Source organism: Lolium perenne, chromosome 2 (genome assembly GCF_019359855.2).
Source record: "Lolium perenne isolate Kyuss_39 chromosome 2, Kyuss_2.0, whole genome shotgun sequence".
Classification (NCBI taxonomy): domain Eukaryota; kingdom Viridiplantae; phylum Streptophyta; class Magnoliopsida; order Poales; family Poaceae; genus Lolium; species Lolium perenne.
In genome coordinates, this window is record NC_067245.2 from 240,739,724 (window position 1) to 240,765,012 (window position 25,289).

The 25,289-nt window shown below is 43.5% G+C and overlaps 1 protein-coding gene across 1 annotated transcript; it reads right to left on the reverse strand.

The window, feature by feature from the left end:
* Positions 1-427: 427 nt before the first annotated feature.
* Positions 428-6,293, reverse strand: LOC127335391 (uncharacterized). The gene is made up of 7 exons (XM_051362046.2): positions 5,955-6,293; positions 5,342-5,441; positions 5,166-5,231; positions 3,110-3,224; positions 1,582-1,664; positions 1,358-1,419; positions 428-774 (listed from the first exon to the last, which is right to left on the reverse strand). Exons 1-7 carry the CDS (start codon positions 6,152-6,154, stop codon positions 666-668), a joined length of 735 nt encoding a protein of 244 aa, XP_051218006.1. The 5' UTR covers positions 6,155-6,293; the 3' UTR covers positions 428-665.
* Positions 6,294-25,289: the final 18,996 nt, after the last annotated feature.

Genomic DNA, 25,289 nt, shown 5'->3' on the forward strand with positions numbered 1-25,289 from the left:
AGGGGTATTGAAGGAGGGTATATACAGCAAGGTCGAAAGTTGTGAGCTGGGTTGCACTTTAATATAGTGGTGAGCCTAGAATTTGATTTATTAGTTCTGGGTATTGGACAGATATAATCGTGAAATATGGTATATTTCCGGATACGGAAGGATATTTGTAAAACCATGTCATTTTCCGTATATGTGACCATATCCGTTAACTATCCGATCAAATCCGTTTTCACCCGGTCGATCGGTCGGAAATAATCCATTCCATTTTCATCCCTATTTGTGCGGCACAATGTTTTGTTTTGATCCATCGGTTCATATTTCACTGTTCAAGAAAAAAAACTGTGCACAACCACTCAGGCTTAAGGCAAGTCCCGTTCCATCATATTAGGCCCAACAGCAGACTACAAACAATGCCAGCGTTGGAAGTCGATATGACTGCAGCAGAAGCAAACCCTTGGTAGCCCGGTACATGTTTCCAACAGCCTAATAATTTCAGTAGCAGTTGGAAGATCAGCGTCTACACAGAACATATTGCGAATACAAGATGACAGAAATATCCTACAACGAACAAACTAGGACCAAGGACTGGCACTTTACTTATTGTTTTAGCTGCCTATCTAACAGGGGCTCTTGAGACTACAGAAGAAGAAGATATGTTCCATTGGCTATCCCTACTACTGCATAGGTACAGTCGGCCTGGGGAGTATCGAGTTGACCAGCTCCTCGTTTATCTTCACGGGCAGCGGCGGCATCTGCTTCATGATCTCTGGAGCATCGTTCATCCTGCAGGCACGTTGCACAAGAGTTATAATAACTTGATTTATCCGTGAAAGAAAGTCATCTCATGTGCATATTATCGACAGAAAACAAGAATGTGGACGACTCGAATCCTGGAACAGTTAAATATGACAAAAGTATTTCCGAAAAAAAAGAATTTTTATGCAACTTGAAAGGCAGAACAAATATGACAAAAGTATTGCCCTCTTTGAAAAGTATATTTAGTCACTTTTGGACAATGAAGAGCATGACTTGTCCTGGTCACAAAGAACATGACCTTGTAGATTTAGGTTTCTTCTAGCAATAGTAGTTCATCTACTGTGAAGACTAGACTATGATTTGTCCTGAAAAACTTCAACTGACACATGCCCACAATATGATGTGCTAATGAAATGGCTGAAGAAATGGCAGGCCCTACAGGAAGCATTTATCTTTTCCTTATGCAAAGCAAACTATCTGTGCCTACTGATAAGAGGGTCTACGAAGGATACTAATTAGAACGTAATAACAAAAATGCTTGAATTGAATTCACGAATTCATCACTTCAAAATTCTCAAAAATCAATAGAAGGAAATGGACTAAAACATACTCTTTCAACACCCTCAGTATGTTATCTCGAGTTTGGCACAGCAGAGAGATGTTATCCTGTATCTGAGATGGAAGAATCAGGAACTGAGTAAATAAAACAATATAATATACTAGATGTAAGAACAGAAAATGAGGGGAAATTGCAGAATTGACATAAGGATCAGATAAAAGAAAGGTTAATTTGCAATCATCACAAAAAGACCATCTTAAATTTTAGGAGGATACCTGCATGGTGCCTAGGTTTGTAGAAATTTGGCTCAGAACCTGGGCATTGTTTTCGAGGAGTTCTCCTGTTGGACCTCCAATTGCTGCAGAAAGACCATAAAAGCAAGGAACTCAGCAAACTCGGTATTTAGTTCATCAATAACAATAGTCACAATCCTGGAAACCTTGAGATGAAATGCTCTTGAAAAGAAAATGCAAATCTATATTCTATAACTATAAAAGGTACGAATTTGTGGGATCCAGTTGATCTGAACCATTCCTCTATCTTATTAAGCTTTAATTGAGTCGATAACTATAGTTACTCCCCTCAAATGCACAATTAAAATCATTTCAGTAACCCCTGACGCTCCATTGGACTGCCAAGTTATTGTGAATTATACTCATGAAACAAAAATAAAAATCATAGCTGAACACTTAGCTAAAGCAGGATGTATCCTGAAGTAGTGCTACATGCTTTTTTATGTTCTACGAAATTAACAGCACTAGTAGCAATTGTAATATTGCGAACATAATTCTTTGTGATGTGGATTCGGATTATGTTACTTGCCTTCCCGCCAAAAAAATAGATATGTTATTTGCCATATAGATTTATAGTTTTGCACCAAATTATTGTACTACACATATATGGAGGTTTCTACATTTGAATATTTTTAGTACACTATCAAGAAATATGTGTGCATTGCACGTACCCAGTCGCTAGTAATACAAAAACAGTCCACAAGGATATTGCAAGAAATAAATGCCTATATTCTCATAGTACTATTGGACATGTCATTTGGAAATGCACATGCAAAACAGTTGTGTTTGCGAGTATCGTTGACCAGGTTATTCTCCCAACATCCACTATCAAGATAAGCAAGAACACGCTTGATGTAAAGCATAGTTGTGGAACTGAATTTGGAAACAAAATTCCAGTACTCACAGGAGCAATTCTTATTCCAGGCATCGAGATCATAGAAAATTCATTTTGAGAAGGACAACTGCACAATTATCGCTGACATGTGAAGAATCACATTTTTATTCTTCAATGAACGAATCTGTCTCTAAGATATGAGAACTCTTATGTGACCAAGATTCAGACAACTGATCTCCAATGATGTTTGAAACATCAGCAAAAGACAACATCATACAAGAAAAAATGGATACCACCGGCAAAGGAAACTGCACTTCTAATGAGCTGTAACTGCCACCGCAACCGAATCAAAGTAGTGCTACTTGCTGGACCCTTCACAGTCCGTCCCATGTTCCAAAAAAAAAAAGTAGTGCTAATGGTACAGTTATAGTATAATCATGATGTGTGTATCATAATGATTTTCTTGTGGATATAAACATATCATGTTATTGGCTAATGTGATGTTGAATTATAATCAACAACGTAAAAAGGTTTATTGCAGATAAGCAGGTTATCACTTTCACTTCACGCAACACAAACAGTCCTACATTTCAGCAAAATAAATATGGACCAAAGTAAAGAGTTAAATAGAACATATGAACTGAGAAATAATTAAGCGACAATTATATGAGTTACCTTTGGATGAAATTTCGTCGTCGTCTATGGGAAGTGATGGAAGGGGGTATGGAGGAACACTAGGCCTTCCAGCTATATGAACAGATGGTTTCGATGAAGAATCTGCAACCTTCTCCTGCAGCAGTGAAATAGCCGTCAGTTTAAAGCTTATTCAGATTTAAACGAGGTGCAATAGCTACACAATCACGAATACAACTGGTTTTTCTGTGCTTGAGTAAAGGCCCTGATGCCTGGTCAAGATAATGGCAGCACCACAGAATGTGGAGACTTTGTTTTGTTTATTTTTAGACAAAAGAAATGTTGTTTGTTGCTTGCTTCATGAAAAAGGGCAACTGAGCTGCGAACTGTTTAGATAACTAATGTATACCACACTTGTGTTAATATGTCATCTATCTAAACAGAAAGATGCATCTAACTTACCAGCATACCTTATATCCAATTTCATAACATGAAAATACAAGTCTAATTCATCCAATTGAGAAAATATACTGCTGGCAATACCAAGACCCACAGCCCATATGTTGCATAGAAGTAAAATATATTCCTTAAAAGCAAAATAGTGAGCTACCCACGGGCATAGCTACGCACACCCATCTAACTGCCAGATCTAATATAGTGGTAAACGTCTATGGTTGAAGTCGTAACGGCAGACACTATCGAAGTTATAATAAGAGCACAAATCAGTTCCGGTAGCTGTTTTGCTTCACACTTTTATATAGCATATTTTTGTAAGAAAAAATATTTTTTCAACAAAACTACACAGTGTGGCGTGGTTCAATGGACCGCCCGCTTCTCTTTTACCCCGCACCGTCCCGGTGTCCACATTCCTAAAAAGGTCACTGCATGACAGACACGTGTGGAGTGTCACGTCCACACACTGTTGCCGCTGGATTGAGGTCACGTCCAGGTGTACACATTCAACTGACGTAAGGGGATTTAATTAGAGGCAAACAACAGCACGGCATCATCAGCAATAAAAAGCCGAAAAAGGTCCTCACACGGATCAACCACCCAGCACAGCACGGGCAGTATTTGTACCAAAGGGGATCGTTTGATGCGCGGGAAAACAACAAACGCCATGCATGCCACCGACACATACAACTTGCTGTCATGGCCAGCTCATGCACTCGCACCGTTTGCCTTTAAATGAGTACAAAAACCACGGGCTGCAGATGACATGCTCTACCACCACGCCACAAGTTTTTTACAAAAGACTTTGTGCTACCGCTTGCGAATGAACAAGAACAACGTGGGTTCAACGTTTTCCCAGACTACCAGACTCGGTTCGCATCTCATACGACACGCAACCTATGCGTACCTAGCCACGTAGGTAGAATCCACATTGTTCCTTAAAATAAATAAATTAACATGGAATATTCTCGGACTTTGGGGATGAAAATCAATAAAGCAATGGCCTCCCTTAAAATATGATGTATTTTTCCATTACATTTTGAAGCATGAATCTGTGGCCTAAACAGCTTATGTCACGAACTATTTTCTGCCAGACTAAGATTTTCATTCAAGTTCAGAGATGTTCTGTATCCTAGTATGTACAGCCTCAAAAGGAGTGTACATTCTTGCATTTATAATATGTATAGTTTAATTTAACACATGCATTTGCAATGCATAGTCATTGAGATTATTAGCAGACACTTTTTCCCGCAGATTATCGAATATCAAAGAAATGCTGGTAGATCTTATTATTAAGTCTCCGGAGGATTTTTTTATCACCCTGAATATGAGCAGCACTGCGGAGGTAAGCCTCGAACACGGGCAGGCTGGGTGGTATCAGCACCACCCTGCCAACCAAGCTAGGCTAGGTTCTTGAATACTAGTAGATCTAATATGCTTGAGTTTTAGAACAGATTATTACACTGACTTCTTACTTTGGAAAACGATCATTACAAAAAAGTTAGTCAATTTAGAGGAACCATTACTGACTTTCCAGACTATGTGCAACAGGATGCTGGTATTCCCAACTTGATATAGCATTGATTTTGCAATTGCATTATAACAGTCATGAAAATTGAAGGATGAAAGGGAAATATTGCAAAACCTTTTTGTCCTTGCTTTTCTTTGACGAGCTGTGGTCCTCTTTCTTTCTTTTACCACTCTCTTTTTTCTGCAGGTTGAATGCATAACATCAAATCATTGCTGAAACCCACTAAGGGGAAGACAGGGTTTCAGGATAAGAGGAATGAAGAAGATGCGCCCCAAATCTATATTACTCACATTCATCCATCTACACCGCAAGGCCACATCTCGAACAGTTTTCTCTGGCAACTTCATGGCTATTTTGGCATACCGGATAACAGGTGCATCAGATGCATACCTGAGAGCAGCAAATGCAGAGAAACATCACCGGAACTATAAGGTGCAGAATTATGCTGCTAAAGCTAACGGATTCCTACCACAATGTTGTTGAAACAATACATGTTAGTACTTGCAAGCCTAGATTTAGTATTCATTCTGCTGTCATTTTGATGACAACAAGGCCTCTCTGATGCCTTTGGCGTAGATGCTTTACCACGTTATACAGCTAAGGATAATTGACGTTATATACAAGACTAAATGGACAGAGAATAAAGGGTGGAAAATTCATATAATCTGACAAAATTATTTGCTCCACTGCCATTGCAAGGAGAAGCATTCGCATGTGAATCTGAGGGGAAAAGAAGATTGATTAATCTGAACTCAAAAGGATGCAGTGCCAACTTGTAGTCTAGTCAATTACTCAAAAATATCGATTCTTTATAGCCACAAATATCCGCAGTAATAAGAACTCGAACCATCCACCACATCCGAATTGCCGAAAGCGCAAAAAAACCGTAAATTGGGGACTCACTTGACGAGCAGCTCGTCGAGGGTGGCCTGCTCCTCCGGCGACCACTCACGCGACAAGCCCGGGTCGTGCCGGAGCGCCGCCGCCGTGCCGCCGGGGCTAGGGTTTCCTCCACCTCCACCTCCTCCGCCTCCGCCGCCGCCGGAGTGGGAGACGTTCTGCGCGGCGGCGCTCGCAGGCGGCGGGTGGCCGTTAGCGCCCATGGCTCCCAATTGGCGCGAATAATTTTGCTCACTTGGAGAAGCTCCTCGTCTCTGAGCTGGTGCTGGGGAACCCCTGTCTCTCTTCTTCCCGCTACGACTGTGGAATTGTGGATGTGGGGAATAATGGGGTTTTTCCCTTTATTTTTGGGGACCTTTTCGATCCATTTGGGAATTATATATATGCTGTGGTCGTTCGCACTGTACGAGACATCCATTTTTTCCTTTTTGTTTCGTCTATCTATTTGGTCGCTTCCTGCAAACAAACAAAAAAACTATTGCTGGCTCCTTTTTTTTTTAAGATGGAGGTTGTACTAAAAAGAGGATATTCACCATGGGAGAATTGAAGAGCTTGTCATGTGTTTTCGACCGAGAGCATTGGACGTTTTCATATAAACGGTGTGTCTTCGGTTTGCGTGGCCTTTCTCGGTCGGAGTTTGTGTCGTGTCACAGAGGACACCGGTGGTTATCCTGATGGCAGGTGCAAAGACTTGGGGTATTATTGGGGTGGGTGATGAAGCTTCCGCAAAAGCATTGCATGGCTCCCCTGTGACGACAACGGCGACGCTCGTGAGCGACGTATCCCTTCCGGAGGCGTTGTCGTGAAGTTTCCCTTTTAAATTCTAGAGGCATGTCTTCTCACTAGCACAGTTAGCCAGTTCCCTTGGTGTTGGTGGTCCTCTGTTAGGCGGCTGTGTGTGTTGCTTAAGTTTGGTGCGGCTCCACAGAGTGGCTTCTCCTTGCGTCAAGATTCAGGCAGAGCTGCCGGTGTTTAGATGTAGTCCCGGGGATCTTGTAGATCTTATAGTTCTGAGTCTTGCTCTGCTTTGCCTGATCTTTTCTTGGTTTAAGTTATAGGCATGTAGCTTTGCATCATCGTGCTTGTATATCAAGCTGGTAACCCCAGTTTTGTTTTCTTTTCTATTTTGGTTTTTGTTGTGTCGTTGTACTCATGGCTGGTTCATGGCTTTGTTAATTCAAAGTTGGGCTCGTCGAGCTTTATGTTAAGAAAAAGACCCTAGACTGGAGATAAAAAAATTTACATCCATGTCTACTTCCCTATCATTTTACATTTTATTCTTGTTTTTTGTGACGGACCTAAGAAGTTTTCAAAGCATTGGCAAACAATAAAATTAAAATCTACGCGTGCTATTTTGGGTTGTAATTGGCATGAAAACAAGTTGAGCGCCCTGGGTGAGCCCGGGCAAGTCAGCCTTGATGGGTCTACTGCCACTTGCCACTTGTTCTTTTTATTCTCATACTTACTTATTGTTCTAGTTTATATGTTCTGAAGCATGAACACTTGATTTAACTTTTTTCCAAAAACAGTGCATAGATATATTAATAACCATTGATAGCAGTATAAAAAGCTCTAAAAGTAGCAAAACCTATAAATAGGTCTTTGAACCACCTAATGAAGACTACAAGCACTGGAACGAGCAGAAGAGGCGCCGCCGCCCTCGCCTCTCCCTCACCGGAGCCAGGCAAAGTTCGCCTTGTTAGATTTTGTTTTATAAAAGTTGGCGTGTTGATCCTCAAAAGATCAGCACACCACAACAACAATCATCATTCAAAAGATGAGAACCATAGATCAAATAGGAAAATCTCCAACCACTCAACTAACAAAACACCGATTGGATCCCACGAGATCCAATGGGACGACAACTCCACACGCCCTCCTCCGTCGCTAGGCGCACAGCTGAAACGCGGATAGATCAGGGGTGACCTTATTTTGACTGTACGACATAGCCACCACATCACCATTCTAAGAAGATACTTCAAATACCTAAAAGAAGTAGAACGAGAACCCTCACCGGAGATGGGGCAGACTCGCAGCGTCGTCGGCGAGGGGGCTGAAACCCTATGTCATTTCTAGGACCGCCTTCTATCTCTCTCCCCTCTTAGGGACATTTCTTGGTGTACCATGTTTTTGCCTATTTACTAGACGCTATATATCATGCTGCTTAATTTATATGGCATATACAAAAACATATGTATAGAAGACGGTGATGTCATGTTGATGGTTAACTTTGCCTTCATATGTTTGCATCTAACTTGGCCAAAAGCCTAAATTCCTCGATGTTGCCTTTCGTAGGCTCTTTGTCCCTTACGCAAAATGGGCATGAAGAGAAAGATAGGCAAAGATTTAAAAAATGACAAACTTGCAAGGAAGGGGAAGAAAACTGGCATCGATAGAAACCGGGTGGAAGTTGCTTGATGGCGGAAACTGGGTGGAAGTTGCTTGATGGCGGCAACTTTCTCTCATCAATGCAAGTGTTATGTGGGGGAAAGGATCGAGAAGCAACACATGAGTTGCACGTGAGGAGAGTCTTATTTAACCTTTTAATGAATATATTCTTAGTGGTATTTAAACAATATTGATTTCCCATGCTTGTTCCACAAACTTAGAGTACCAACTTTTAAAAGGGTCGTATATAAGGCAAGTAGATATGAGGTTTAGTAAACTTCAAATATTATTTTATCTTCTTGAGCCTCTTTCTTATGCAGCCAGAAACACTGTAAGGTAGAAATTAATATCTCTGTGTAGAGAAGATATTGTTGATACAACACTGTTACATGTTCACATGTTGTCACAAACGCCAAAAAATGGCGATAACAATTGTGATGGGTAGTGTGCTGGTCAAACAACTCACACTTGTAGATCGGATGAACATGAGCCAAAGAAACATAGCATAGAGGTGGCGGAGAAGGAAAACATGGTCACCCAAATCTACTAAGTGTGATACCATCCAATGTAAAGTTCCAATTATACAGCCCTTAGTAAATTACCGTTTAATAGCCATATACGGTCTAGTCTCATATTTTCCGGTTCACTGTTGATAACCATCAAATATAGGCATTCTAGTATTTTGTTACTCGGAATCTTGATTTTTTGATACCGCTGTTCTCGATGATGATTTAGAATGTATCTACATACCATTTAATGTTTAGATATATCCAAATTAGATAAATCTCAGCTAAGTTTCATAAGATTAAGGGAGTATTTCTAAGAAATAGAGAACCTCTAAAACATAACCAACTATATTACAGCATAACAAATACCTTTTGGTTGGGAAATGCAAAATGCATTAGAGAGAAACGGACTCGGCTTACCACTTCCTCATGTGGTACTTCTTAGACGACTCGAAATAATCATGCTTTTTTTTCAAACCATGCAAGAGCCTTGCATGTATTAAAATAGCAGAGGGAAAAACCACAAAAATGGTTAAAGTTTACAGAACAACCAAGTGATTCACAGAAACTGAAGCAAAAAGAACAACCACCTGAAAAAAAAATAGACTACTCGACCTTCTAACTACACGGGAAATAATCATGCTCATAGGTCAATTCGAAGTGTACAGGTGTACAAAACAGGTGAGAAGTTTCAGACTCTCCGGGTGAAAACCTGAGCTTTGGCTTTCGCTAGAGCGGGCATCGGCGGCGTCTTCGTCGTCTCCCCCTTGGGGGCGATGTCTTGGAGGTCTGGTACTCCGCTAGGCAAGTTTTGGTTTGCTTTGCGTGACAGCTGCTTTGCTGGCTAGGCGGGTGCGCGGTCTCGGGGCCGATGTGGACGTCGGAGCGGCAGCTCCGAATCTCTTCTCGAGTGTCGTCCCTTCTTGCTTGGGCTGAAGTGTCATTGGCTCGTAGCGTGCGCGGCCTCTAGGCCGGTGTGTTGTGTTTCGGTTGTTTTTCGGGTTCTCGCCAGTGTGCGCAGTCTCGGGACCGGTGTGGACGTCGGAGCGGCGGCTCCGGGAGCTTTCTTTGAGTGATGCCTCTTGCTAGGGCGGGAGTGTTATCGGCTCATGTGGTGCGCGGCCTCGGGGCCGGTGTGTGGTGTTTGAGTTGTACGGTTTTCGGTCAGTTTCCCTTATAAACTGACCAAATTTCCCTCTTCTTAATGAAAAGGCAGTGCTCCTGCCGGTTGCTCCAAAAAAAAAGGTGAGAAGATTTGAACTATGACGAAGAAACAACCCTTTGTAAGCAAAAGAGAGAAAAAAAAGGGACTCCAATCCAGTTGCGCAAAACGGGCACATTCTCCAGTCACCTGCTTATCGACCATCGGTTCTGAAATCGTTGAGAATAATAAGCTCGAAGTGTTCATCTTTTGGTCGGAACATACTAGTCGCGGTAAGAGCCTTTGTACCTACGTTATTGCTTGGAGAAGCACGACCGCCGCCGTCCATGGATCACTGGTGGAAAAAGGGCCTTCCATCCAGCCCCATTAGTCCCCAAATATTTCGAACCGTGACTAATGGGACCTTTAGTCGTGGTTCGGGAGGCGAACCGCGACCAAAGGCCTGGGCCCAGGGCGCTCGCTGGCCAGCTGGTGCATGTGAGGGGCTTTAGTCGCGGTTGGCCAGGCCAACCGCGACTAAAGGCCTTCGGGCACCTTTAGTCACGGTTTGCCAGGCCAACCGCGACTAAAGCCCCTCCCCTATATATACCCATCCAGCAGCCAACATTTAGCCATTTGGAGCCATTCTCTTCACAAACTTCACAAGTGGGTGTTAGGTTTGCTTTTGGTTTCTCTTATGCACACAAGGTGTTTGATGAAATGCCCCAAGAGCATGAAACAAACATGATATGAAGTGTCGGAGCCACACTTGAGCTTCCTCATTTATTTTTTCCTCCTCGATCGCGGTTAGCAACTTGAACCTTTCATGTGTCATTGATAAAATATGCATATGTGTGTAGTTCATTGTTTAATTTCTATTGTTTGTAGTTAGTTAATTAGTTTAACAAATGTATGATGGTTAATTATATATTTTATATTATAATAATGCAGATGAATCGGCAATGGATGTACGGTAACCGACTCTCCGGCGAGTTCACTACGGGTTTGAAAGATTTCCTCGTAGTGGCTAATGCAAACAAGCAGGGGGGTTTCGTTATCTGTCCATGTGTTGCATGTAAGAATCAGAAGGGTTACTCTTCCTCAAGATATGTTCACATGCACCTGCTTCGGCAGGGTTTCATGCCAAGCTATAATTGTTGGACCAAGCATGGAGAAAGAGGGGTTATAATGGAAGAAGATGAAGAAGGGGATGATTTCATCGATGACAACTATCTTGATCATTTCGGTGATACTTTCATGGAGGATGCTGAAGGTGGGGAAGGTGAAGGGGAAGGAGAAGGGGAAGGTGAAGGGGAAGGTGAAGAAGAGGCACGTGATGAGCCCGTTGATGATCTCGGTCGGACCATTGCTGATGCACGGAGAAGCTGCGAAACTGAAAAGGAGAGGGAGAATTTGGATCGCATGTTAGAGGATCACAAAAAGTCGCTGTACCCAGGATGCGATAATGGTCTGAAAAAGCTGGGCTGCACACTGGATTTGCTGAAATGGAAGGCACATGAAGGTGTAGTGACTCAGGATTTGAAAACTTGCTGAAAATGTTGAAGAATATGTTTCCAAAGAATAACGAGTTGCCCGCCAGTACGTACGAAGCAAAGAAGGTTGTCTGCCCTCTAGGTTTAGAGGTTCTGAAGATACATGCATGCATCAACGACTGCATCCTCTACCGCGGTGAATACGAGAATTTGAATGAATGCCCGGTATGCACTGCATTACGTTATAAGATCAGAGGCGATGACCCTGGTGACGATGTTGAGGGCCAGAAACCCAGGAAGAGGGTTCCCGCCAAGGTGATGTGGTATGCTCCTATAATACCACGGTTGAAACGTCTGTTCAGGAACAAAGAGCATGCCAAGTTGTTGCGATGGCACAAAGAGGACCGTAAGTCAGACGGGCAGTTGAGACACCCCGCAGATGGAACGCAATGGAGAAAGATCGATAGAGAGTTCAAAGATTTTGCAGCTGACGCAAGGAACATAAGATTTGGTCTAAGTACAGATGGCATGAATCGGCGAGCAGAGCTCCAGCCATAGCACCTGGCCCGTGACTCTATGCATCTACAACCTTCCTCCTTGGTTGTGCATGAAGCGGAAGTTCATTATGATGCCAGTGCTCATCCAAGGTCCGAAACAACCCGGCAACGACATCGATGTGTACCTAAGGCCATTAGTTGATGAACTTTTACAGTTGTGGGGCAGACGTGGTGTACGTGTGTGGGATGAGCACAAATAAGAGGAATTTGACCTACGAGCGTTGCTTTTCGTAACCATCAATGATTGGCCTGCTCTTAGTAACCTTTCCGGACTGTCAAATAAGGGATACAATGCATGCACGCACTGCTTACATGAGACTGAAAGTGTATATTTTCCAAATTGTAAGAAGAACGTGTACCTTGGGCATCGTCGATTTCTTCCGAAAATTCATCCAATAAGAAAGAAAGGCAAGCATTACAACGGCAAGGCAGATCACCGGCCGAAGCCTGCGGAACGTACTGGTGCTGAGGTATTTGATATGGTCAAGGATTTGAAAGTCATCTTTGGAAAGAGTCCTGGCGGACAATCAGTTCCGCAGGGAGCTGACGGGCGCGCACCCATGTGAAAGAAGAAATCTATATTCTGGGAGCTAGAATATTGGAAAGTCCTAGATGTCCGCTCTGCAATCGATGTGATGCATGTTACGAAGAATATTTGCGTGAACCTCCTAAGCTTCTTGGGCGTGTATGGAAAGAAAAATGATACAAATGAAGCACGGCAGGACCAGCAATGTTTGAAAGACCCTAATGACCGGCATCCAGAATGGTTTCAAGGTCGTGCCAGCTACGCTCTGACCAAAGAAGAGAATGTCATCTTTTTTGAATGCCTGAGCAGTACGAAGGTACCGTCTGGATTCTCGTCGAATATAAAGGGAATAATTTCATATATTATTTGTATTTATAAGAATTTGAATTGAATTAGTTTTATTTTTCTGAATTTTTTGTTATATTATTTGTATTTTTAAGATTTTGAATTGAATTAGTTTTATTTTTCTGATTTTTTGATATATTATTTGTATTTTTAAGATTTTGAAAAAGAAAAGTATTTTGAAAAATACCTTTAGTCGCGGTTGGCCTGGCCAACCGCGACTAAAGGATTCTTGCGCGGGAACGCAAAAACCTCGTCGAAAAACCCTTTAGTCGCGGTTGGTCTGGCCACCCGCGACTAAAGGGTACCCTTTAGTCGCGGGTCGCCTCCCCAACCGCGACTAAAGGGGGGCTATAAATACAAACGCCCGAACCGTCGCCTCCCCAACCTCGTCTTCTCCGCGATTTCTCTGCAAGACTGTGCCGCGCCGATCGACGCCACCGCCCCGCCCCGCCGCCAACGACGCCGCCGCCCCGCTCCGCCGCCGTCGACCTCCTCTCTCTCGCGCCGTCGACCTCCTCTCTCTCGCGCCGCGTATGTGTACGTCTCGACGACGCCGTCTCCTTCTCTCTCGCGCCGTGCTTGCTGGCCGCCCGCCGCCGGCCACGTTCGACGAGACCGCTGCCCTTGTGACCGCGCGACGCCGCCCTTGTGGCCGCCGGCCGGTCGACCGCCGGCCGCGCGCGCCGCACGCGCCGTACGGATCGAAGAGGGAGAGGAAGAAGGAGAGAAGGGCGCGCCAGGGAGCCTGGCCGTCCCATTTTTTTTTGTTTTTTTTAATTTGTAACTAAGTACACATAACTAAAATTTGTAACTTAACTAAAATTTGTATAAAACTAAAATTCGTAACTTAACAAAAATTTGTATATAACTAAAATTTGTATACAACTAAATTTTTATATAACTAAAATTTATAACAAAAAAAGTACTTAACAAAAAAATACTTCAAATTTGTACCCCGCGCGCGTATACGGAGGGGGCAGGGGCAGCGAGGCGCCGCCCCTTCGCCGCCCTTCCGTATACGCGTGGGGTTAATTTTGTTTGTTTTTTTTTTGGCGAGAGAGAGAGAGAGAGAGAGAGAGAGAGAGAAACATGCACACCGACCTCGCGCGTAGGGGTGGCGAGGGCCACCGCCCTTTCGCCACTGCCACTGCCACCGCCCTTTCACCACCGCCACCGCCCCTCTTTCGCCACCGCCACCGCCCCTCTTTCGCCACCGCCCTATCACCACCACCACCGCCCCCTTCTTTACCGGGATTAATTAGTTTTTACTACATGTTTTCAGGAGTGACACATATGGCGGACGATAGAGCCGACCCGATTAGGGATAACTATAATCCAGAAGCCGAGGCACATCTTTTCGGCATCATAAACGGCGAGATTCTTTATGTGCCGCCCCAAGAAGATGAAGAAGACGATATCTCTTCTTATCTGAACCTTGGCGGTGAAGATGAAGGTCGTCAGCGAGGTGATGACGAAGGAACGGGCACTGTTGATGGAGGTGAACCGTCGACAAACACCTCCGGCGATGTTGATAAGCAATTAGCAATCACCACCTCCGGTGAGGTATATATATACATTGAGCCTCCGGTGATACAAATTTACCGATTTCAATAAATATGTGTATTAACTCGACTCTCTTTCTTATTTTAGCCCTCGGCCAGCGGATCGTCGAAAAAATAGGTGAAGACAAAGCGTGGCAAAACCAAGACGCTGAAACAAGGAGTAATATATACCATTGATGTTATCAGTCCAAAAGGCAAGCCGCTGGAGCCCGAAGATGCGTACACCAAGTTCATCAACCAATGCAGAGTCGTTGTTAGAGACAGCGTCCCGATCACCGTCCAGTAATGGCATGAGCCAGTGAAGGCACGTGTTGGTTCCAGTTTCGTCAGCAAGAGAAAGAAAAAGGAATGCTGGAGAACGCTTATGGAGCATTTCGTTCTACCTTCGAAATACCGCAAAAAAGATGAATTCGGTAACGACGATCCGGAGGGACGTAAGAGGAGGAGGCTGGTCAAAGAGTTCGCTCTTCAGAAGATGGCCACAGCATTCCGCACATACAAGAAAATTTTAGCGGCTCAATATGTCGAGAAGGGGAAGACTCCGGATTTCACCGGACAGTATGAGAAGCTGAAAGATGATTGGCCCAAATTTGTGAGGCAAAAGAAATTAGAGGAATTCAAGGCCATATCGGATAAAAATAAGGCAAATGCGGCTAAGAAGCAGTACAATCATATTATGGGGCCAGGAGGATACCGCCTTTCGGAGCCTAAGTGGCAGAAGATGGAGGATGACCTGAGGGCGCGAGGAATCTCTCTAGGTACCGAGGGATGGGACCCTAGGGCCAAAAGCTGGTGGTACGGGCATGGGGGAACGCTAGACCCGGTGACAGGGGAGTGTACCCACCGAGACACAAAGTTTAAACCCACCCAAGCCCTTATTGACGCAATGAGGGATGCTCAAGAGGGGAAGATCAAGTTCAACAGAGAGAATGACCAGCTGACAAAAGCCCTCGGGAATCCTGAACACGGAGGACGTGTACGAGGCAAAGGCGTCATTTCGTGGGAAGAAGGGTTTTCCCAGGAAAATGACCCCTACAGTTACAGAAGCCGTAAGAGAAAGGCGGATCGGCAAAAAGATGAGCTGGCGCGGTTGGCATCGGAATTCAATGAGATGAAGAAAACCGTGGATGTACTAGTACAAGAAAGAGAGGCAGCTCGGACGCAGCATGAAGATCATCCACCGGATGTCGGAAGCGACGACGGAGAAGCAGCGTGGCTTCCACGGAGGCCCCACCGGCTGGTGCACATGCACCGACGATCGAAATTACTGCACCGGAGCCTCCGGCGATCGAAATTACTGCACCGGAGCCTCCTCGCTACCCCGTGGACGATGTAAAGGAGATGAAAGAATGTCATCTGTATTATCCAATGGGAAACATGTCCATGAAGGTAGCCATCGGCAGTGCTTTACCATGTGAACCTGGAGCACTCCACCACAACAAGCCCATTCAAGATGGCTATGCTCGTGTCACGGTGGAGGACATAGTACAAGGGTTTGAGGACCTGGAGATTGACATTGCTACACCTGAAGGGAGAGAAGACTTGGAGATGTCAAGCGCCATTTCATTCTATGACAAAAGAAGTTTATCAAGTTTCCAAGCGAGGCGCCAAGGCCAACAAGTCCACCCCCCTACGGTGGTGGTGGCGGTGGCGGTGGCGGTGGTGGTGGTGCTTCACCTACACCTCCTTCACGTCAGCCGACGCCGTGATACGTCTCCGACGTATCGATAATTTCTTATGTTCTATGCCATATTATTGATGATATCTACATGTTTTATGCATACTTTATGTCATATTTATGCGTTTTCCGGAACTAACCTATTGACGAGATGCCGAAGTGCCGGTTCCTGTTTTCTGCTGTTTTTGGTTTCAGAAATCCTAGTAAGGAAATATTCTCGGAATTGGACGAAATCAACGCCCAGAGTCTTAGAATTGGACGAAGCTTCCAGAACACCCGAGTGCCGCCAGAGGAGAGCCACAGGGGGCCCACACATGGGGCTGGCGCGGCCAGGGCCTGGGCCGCGCCCCCCTATTGTGTGGCGGCTCCGTACCCCCTCCGACGCCGCCTCTTCGCCTATTTAAGCCTCCTCGACCTAAATCTTCGAGACGGAAAAACCACGGTACGAGAAACCTTCCAGAGCCGCCGCCATCGCGAAGCCAAGATCTGGGGGACAGGATTCTCTGTTCTGGCACGCCGCCGGTACGGGGAAGTGCCCCCGGAAGGCTTCTCCATCGACACCACCGCCATCTTCATCACCGCTGCTGTCTCCCATGAGGAGGGAGTAGTTCTCCATCGAGGCTAAGGGCTGTACCGGTAGCTATGTGGTTAATCTCTCTCCCTATGTACTTCAATACAATAATCTCATGAGCTGCCTTACATGATTGAGATTCATATGATGATGCTTGTAATCTAGATGTCATTGTGCTAGTCAAGTGGATTTTACTTATGTGATCTCCGGAGACTCCTTGTCCCACGTGTGTAAAGGTGACAGTGTGTGCACCGTGTGGGTCTCTTAGGCTATATTTCACAGAATACTTATTCACTGTTATGAATGGCATAGTGAAGTGCTTATTTATATCTCTTTATGATTGCAATGCGTTTTGTATCACAATTTATCTGTGTGCTACTCTAGTGATGTTATTAAAGTAGTTTATTCCTCCTGCACGGTGTAATGGTGACAGTGTGTGCATCGTGTAGTACTTGGCGTAGACTATGATTGTGATCTCTTGTAGATTATGAAATTAACTATTGCTATGATAGTATTGATGTGATATATTCCTCCTTTCGTAGCGTGAAGGTGACAGTGTGCATGCTATGTTAGTACTTGGTTTGGCTATGTTGATCTGTCATGCACTCTAAGGTTATTTAAATATGAACATCGAATATTGTGGAGCTTGTTAACTCCAGCATTGAGGGTTCGTGTAATCCTACACAGTTAGTGGTGTTCATCATCCAACAAGAGAGTGTAGAGTCTAGCATCTATCTATTTATTCTGTTATGTGATCAATGTTGAGAGTGTCCACTAGTGAAAGTATGATCCCTAGGCCTTGTTCCTAAATACTGTTATCGCTGCTTGTTTATCGTTCTATCGCATCTGATCGCTGCAATATTACCACCATCAACCACACGCCAGCAAGCACTTTTCTGGCGCCGTTACTACTGCTCATATATATTCATACCACCTGTATCTCACTATCTCTTCGCCGAACTAGTGCACCTATTAGGTGTGTTGGGGACACAAGAGACTTCTTGCTTTGTGGTTGCAGGGTTGCATGAGAGGGATATCTTTGACCTCTTCCTCCCTGAGTTCGATAAACCTTGGGTGATCCACTTAAGGGAAACTTGCTGCTGTTCTACAAACCTCTGCTCTTGGAGGCCCAACACTGTCTACAAGAATAGAAGCACCCGTAGACATCAAGCACTTTTCTAGCGCCGTTGCCGGGGAGGAAAGGTAAAAGGCACTCATACTCCGGTTCAGTATGATGCTTTTAAGGCGCCATTGTGTTTGTGCTCGAAGCTATTTCCTTTAGATCCTGCAATTGCATCTTTTTGTTTCTTGTTTACACTAGTAAGGCATAATGGACAACAATGAGCTTCTTATTCTATTTCCTGATTTAAGACATGGATGGTTTGATCCGAAAATTAAAAAACCCATGGAACATATTAGTATGAACACTTTGAACACCATTGTTGCTAATGATATGGAAAATTCTAAGCTTGCGGAAGCTGGTTTTGATGAGCTTGATATTTTTAGTCTCCCAAGCATTGAGGAGAAAATTTACTTTGATGATGCTTTGCCTCCTATTTATGATGATTATAATGATAGTAGTCTTTTGGTGCCGCCTGTTATGGAGGATAAATTTGATTATGATTACAATATGCCTCCTATATTTGATGATGAGAATAATAATGATAGCTACTTTGTTGAATTTGCTCCCACTATTACTAATAAAATTGACTATGCTTATGTGGAGAGTAATGATACTTTTATGCATGTGAATAAGAATGCTTTATGTGATAGTTATATTGTTGAGTTTGTTCATGATGCCTCTGAAAGTTATTATGAGAGAGGGAAAAATGGTTATATGCATCTTAATAATATTAAGTTTCCCCTCTTTTTGCTGAAAATCTTGAAGCTGCACTTGTTTTATCTTTCTATGCTTGTTGCATTATGCTTCATGAATTTGTTTATTTACAAGATTCCTTTTCATAGGAAGCATGTTAGACTTAAATGTGTTTTGAATTTGCCTCTTGATGCTCTCTTTTGCTTCAAATACTATTTCTTGCGAGTGCATCATTAAAACTGCTGAGCCCATCTTAATGGCTATAAAGAAAGCACTTCTTGGGAGATAACCCATGTGATTATTTTACTACAGCAATTTTGTTTTATATTTGTGTCTTGGAAGTTGTTACTACTGTAGCAACCTCTCCTTATCTTTATTTTATTGCATTGTTGTGCTAAGTAAAGTCTTTGATAGTAAGGTTCATACTAGATTTGGATTACTGCGCAGAAACAGATTTCCTGCTGTCACGAATCTGGGCATAATTCTCTGTAGGTAACTCAGAAAATTATGCCAATTTACGTGAGGGATCCTCAGATATGTACGCAACTTTCATTCAATTTGAGCATTTTCATTTGAGCAAGTCTGGTGCCTCTTTAAAATTCATCTTTACGGACTGTTCTGTTTTGACAGATTCTGCCTTTTATTTCGCATTGCCTCTTTTGCTATGTTGGATGGATTTCTTTGTTCCATTAACTTTCAGAAGCTTTAGGCAATGTCCAGAAGTGTTAAGAATGATTGTGTCACCTCTGAACATGTAAATTTTAATTGTGCACTAACCCTCTAATGAGTTGTTTTGAGTTTGGTGTGGTGGAAGTTTTCAAGGATCAAGAGAGGGAGATGATACAACATGATCAAGGAGAGTGAAAGCTCTAAGCTTGGGGATGCCCCGGTGGTTCACCCCTGCATATATCAAGAAGACTCAAGCGTCTAAGCTTGGGGATGCCCAAGGCATCCCCTTCTTCATCGACAACATTATCAGGTTCCTCCCCTGAAACTATATTTTTATTCCATCACATCTTATGTGCTTTGCTTGGAGCGTCGGTTTGTTTTTGTTTTTGTTTTTGTTTGAATAAATGCTTGTGTGGGAGAGAGACACGCTCCGCTGGTTCATATGAACACATGTGTTCTTAGCTTTTAATTTTCATGGCGAAGGTTGAAACTGCTTCGTTAATTGTTGTATGGTTGGAAACGGGAAATGCTACATGTAGTAATTGGTATGATGTCTTGAATAATGTGATACTTGGCAATTGTTGTGCTCATGTTTAAGCTCTTGCATCATATACTTTGCACCTATTAATGAAGAAATACATAGAGCTTGCTAAAATTTGGTTTGCATAATTGGTCTCTCTAAAGTCTAGATAATTTCTAATATTGGGTTGAACAACAAGGAAGACGGTGTAGAGTCTTATAATGTTTACAATATGTCTTTTATGTGAGTTTTGCAGCACCGCTTCATCCTTGTGTTTGTTTCAAATAACCTTGCTAGCCTAAACCTTGTATCGAGAGGGAATACTTCTCATGCATCCAAATCCTTGAGCCAACCACTATGCCATTTGTGTCCACCATACCTACCTACTACATGCTATTTCTCCGCCATTCCAAAGTAAATTGCTTGAGTGCTACCTTTAAATTTCCATTCTCTACCTTTGCAATATATAGCTCATGGGACAGATAGCCTAAAAACTATTGTGGTATTGAATATGTACTTATGCACTTTATCTCTTATTAAGTTGCTTGTTGTGCGATAACCATGTTCCTGGGGACGCCATCAACTACTCTTTGTTGAATTTCATGTGAGTTGCTATGCATGTCCGTCTTGTCTGAAGTAAGGGCGATTTACCACTCATTTAATGGTTAGAGCATGCATATTGTTAGAGAAGAACATTGGGCCGCTAACTAAAGCCATGAACCATGGTGGAAGTTTCAGTTTTGGACATATATCCTCAATCTCATATGAGAAAATTAATCGTTGTTACATGCTTATGCATAAAAGAGGAGTCCATTATCTGTTGTCTATGTTGTCCCGGTATGGATGTCTAAGTTGAGAATAATCAATAGCGAGAAATCCGATGCGAGCTTTCTCCTTAGACCTTTGTACAGGCGGCATAGAGGTACCCCTTTGTGACACTTGGTTAAAACATGTGCATTGCGATGATAATCCAGGTAATCCGAGCTAATTAGGACAAGGTGCGGGCACTATTAGTATACTATGCATGAGGCTTGCAACTTGTAGGATATAATTTACATAACACATATGGTTTATTACTACCGTTGACAAAATTGTTTCTTGTTTTCAAAATCAAAGCTTTAGCACAAATATAGCAATCAATGCTTCCCTCTGCGAAGGGCCATTCTTTTACTTTTATGTTGAGTCAGTTCACCTATTTCTCTCTATCTCAAGAAGCAAACACTTGTGTGAACTGTGCATTGATTCCTACATATTTGCATATTGCACTTGTTATATTACTTTACATTGACAATATCCATAAGATATACATGTTACAAGTTGAAAGCAACCGCTGAAACTTCATCTTCCTTTGTGTTGCTTCAATACCTTTACTTTGAATTATTGCTTTATGAGTTAACTTTTATGCAAGACTTATTGATGCTTGTCTTGAAAGTACTATTCATGAAAAGTCTTTGCTTTATGATTCATTTGTTTACTCATGTCATTTACCATTGCTTTGATCGCTGCATTCATTACATATGCTTACAATAGTATGATCAAGGTTATGATGGCATGTCACTCCAGAAATTATCTTTGTTATCGTTTACCTGCTCGGGACGAGCAGGAACTAAGCTTGGGGAGCTGATACGTCTCCGACGTATCGATAATTTCTTATGTTCCATGCCACATTATTGATGATATCTACATGTTTTATGCATACTTTATATCATATTTATGCGTTTTCCGGAACTAACCTATTAACGAGATGCCGAAGTGCCAGTTCCTGTTTTCTGCTGTTTTTGGTTTCAGAAATCCTAGTAAGGAAATATTCTCGGAATTGGACGAAATCAACGCCCAGAGTCTTAGAATTGGACGAAGCTTCCAGAACACCCGAGAGCCGCCAGAGGAGAGCCACAGGGGGCCCACACATGGGGCTGGCGCGGCCAGGGCCTGGGCCGCGCCCCCTATTGTGTGGCGGCTCCGTACCCCCTCTGACGCCGCCTCTTCGCCTATTTAAGCCTCCTCGACCTAAATCTTCGAGACGGAAAAACCACGGTACGAGAAACCTTCCAGAGCCGCCGCCATCACGAAGCCAAGATCTGGAGGACAGGAGTCTCTGTTCCAGCACGCCGCCGGGACGGGGAAGTGCCCCCGGAAGGCTTCTCCATCGACACCACCGCCATCTTCATCACCGCTGCTGTCTCCCATGAGGAGGGAGTAGTTCTCCATCGAGGCTAAGGGTTGTACCGGTAGCTATGTGGTTAATCTCTCTCCCTATGTACTTCAATACAATAATCTCATGAGCTGCCTTACATGATTGAGATTCATATGATGATGCTTGTAATCTAGATGTCATTGTGCTAGTCAAGTGGATTTTACTTATGTGATCTCCGGAGACTCCTTGTCCCACGTGTGTAAAGGTGACAGTGTGTGCACCGTGTGGGTCTCTTAGGCTATATTTCACAGAATACTTATTCACTGTTATGAATGGCATAGTGAAGTGCTTATTTATATCTCTTTATGATTGCAATGTGTTTTGTATCACAATTTATCTGTGTGCTACTCTAGTGATGTTGTTAAAGTAGTTTATTCCTCCTGCACGGTGTAATGGTGACAGTGTGTGCATCGTGTAGTACTTGGCGTAGGCTATGATTGTGATCTCTTGTAGATTATGAAGTTAACTATTGCTATGATAGTATTGATGTGATATATTCCTCCTTTCGTAGCGTGAAGGTGACAGTGTGCATGCTATGTTAGTACTTGGTTTGGTTATGTTGATCTGTCATGCACTCTAAGGTTATTTAAATATGAACATCGAATATTGTGGAGCTTGTTAACTCCGGCATTGAGGGTTCGTGTAATCCTACACAGTTAGTGGTGTTCATCATCCAACAAGAGAGTGTAGAGTCTAGCATCTATCTATTTATTCTGTTATGTGATCAATGTTGAGAGTGTCCACTAGTGAAAGTATGATCCCTAGGCCTTGTTCCTAAATACTGTTATCGCTGCTTGTTCTTGTTCTATCGCATCTGTCTTGCCTGCAATATTACCACCATCAACCACACGCCAAAGCACTTTTAAGCGCCGTTACTACTGCTCATATATATTCATACCACCTGTATCTCACTATCTCTTCGCCGAACTAGTGCACCTATTAGGTGTGTTGGGGACACAAGAGACTTCTTGCTTTGTGGTTGCAGGGTTGCATGAGAGGGATATCTTTGACCTCTTCCTCCCTGAGTTCGATAAACCTTGGGTGATCCACTTAAGGGAAACTTGTTGTTGTTCTACAAACCTCTGCTCTTGGAGGCCCAACACTGTCTACAAGAATAGAAGCACCCGTAGACATCACGCCGCCCCCCAATTCACCTCCGGCGGGTAAGCAGCCGCCGCCCCCAGTCCGCCCCGGGCGGGTAAGCAGACGCCGCCCCCCAATCCACCTCCGGCAAAGAAGCAGAAGCAGTCCTGGACTATTAACCCGGACCCTTATGTACCTAAGACCACAAAGGTACCGGAGCCATCACTGAAGCCTCTCCCCATGAGGCCTTGGGAACGTAGTGCCGAGGAAGTCGACGCGGCCGCGGCTGCTCACCATGAGAAATGGAGGGCGGAATGTGATGACCCACAAGTATAGGGGGTGTATCGTAGTATCTTCGATAAGTAAGAATGTCGATCCCAACGAGGAGCGGAATGTGTTGACAAGCAGTTTCGATGGAGGATTCACTGTAAATGCTCACAGACAAGTATTCAAGGGGTTTTGATGTAGCAGATGAATAAAGTACGAGTAAGTAAAGTGCGAGAGTAACAATTGCAGCGAGTGGCCCAATCCTTTTTAGCACAAAGGACAAGCCGGTTTGTTTACTTATAATGACCAACCGTTCCTGAGGACACACGGGATTTTAGTCTAGTGCTTTCGCTACATACAGCTAATTAATCTTCATTGTTTTGATAAGTGTTGTGTGGGTGAACCTGTGCTAATGTACCGCCCTTCCTAGGACTCATACATACTTGTGATTATACCCCTTGCAAGCATCCGCAACTACAAGAAAGTAATTAAGATAAATCTAACCACAGCCTTAAACTCTGAGATCCTGCTATCCCTCCTGCATCGATATACCAACGGAGGTTTAGGTTTCTGTCACTCCGGCAACCCCGCAATTGGCAAACGAGTACAAGATGCATTCCCCTAGGCCCATAAAGGTGAAGTGTCGTGTAGTCGATGTTCACACGACACCACTAGAAGAATAACACCACAACTTAAATATCATAACATTGAATATTACTCAACCATACTTCACTACTAACATTTAGACTTCACCCATGTCCTCAAGAACTAAACGAACTACTCACGAGACATCATATGGAACATGATCAGAGGTGATATGATGATGAATAACAATCTGAACATAAACCTTGGTTCAACGGTTTCACTCAATAGCATCAATAACAAGTAGAAATCAACACTGGGAGAGTTTCCCTTATCAAACAATCAAGATCAAACCCAAATTGTTACAGCGGTGACGATGTGCAGCGGTGGAGACGGCGGTGATGATGATGGAGATGATGATGATGGTGATGGAGATGATGTCCAACTCGATGGCGGTGACGATGGCGTCGATTTCCCCCTCCGGGAGGGAATTTCCCCAGCGGATCTCAGCCTGCCGGAGAGCTCTTTTCTCTCTGGTGTTCTCCGCCTCGCAGAGGCGGCTGTGACTCTTCGCGACCTATCCCGTGGAGCTTAGGTTTTCTGGACGAAGACGTTCGCGAAGAAAAGGAGGCGAGAGGGGGCTGTGGGCCCCTCCTCACAGGGCGGCGCGGCCAGGCCTTGGGCCGCGCCGGCCTATGAGGTGGGCCCACCTCGGGTCCCCTCGGCTCCCCCTTCTGGCTCCCTTCGTCTTCTGGAAAAATAGGACTTTTCATATAATTTCCGTCAACTGTTGATCTTCCGAAATATTGCATTCTGACGGCGCTTTTTCCAGCAGAATCCTGGCTCCGGTGCGCGATCCTCCAATAATCATGAATCATGCAAAATAGATGAAATAACATAAGTATCAGCTCCAAATATGAAATATATCAATGAATAACAGCAAATTATGATATAAAATAGTGATGCAAATTGGACGTATCAACTCCCCCCAAGCTTAGACTTCGCTTGTCCCCAAGCGAAACTGAACTCGGTAAACAGGTCCACATGTTTATGGAGTGAAGAGTCGATAAATAAAATACGGACAAGAAGCATCATATTCATTCACACAAGACATTCTAGTAAACAACTCCCTCATATAATTCAACTTGAAACAAGCATAAGGTAATCACAAATAACAGTGCATAAGAAATCTTAGTTGGTGATGGCAAACTTCGTTCTTGGTCAAAGAACAGTTAACAGGTTATACTTATCTATCGAGCAGCGCTCTTATGTTAAAGTTTATATGGCACAACTTGCATACTCAATCATAATAACCTCCTCATGATCATTGATAACTTGCAAAGCTATATTCATTCAGATAAAACTTGTACTAAACAAGGAAGAGTAGACATGATGAGGTAAATCACAATATAGTAGTTCGATCACAACAACTCAAATGCT

What these genes read in the sequence shown, in the direction of transcription:
- LOC127335391 (XM_051362046.2), bottom strand. Translation starts at nt 6,154, where the DNA reads ATGGGCGCTAACGGCCACCCGCCGCCTGCGAGCGCCGCCGCGCAGAAC. An exon ending in AGAAAAGCAAGGACAAAAAG is followed by an intron (nt 3,225 to 5,165) that starts GTTTTGCAATAT and finishes TCACTGCTGCAG; the next exon opens with GAGAAGGTTGCAGATTCTTC. An exon ending in CAAACCTAGGCACCATGCAG is followed by an intron (nt 1,420 to 1,581) that starts GTATCCTCCTAA and finishes CTTCCATCTCAG; the next exon opens with ATACAGGATAACATCTCTCT.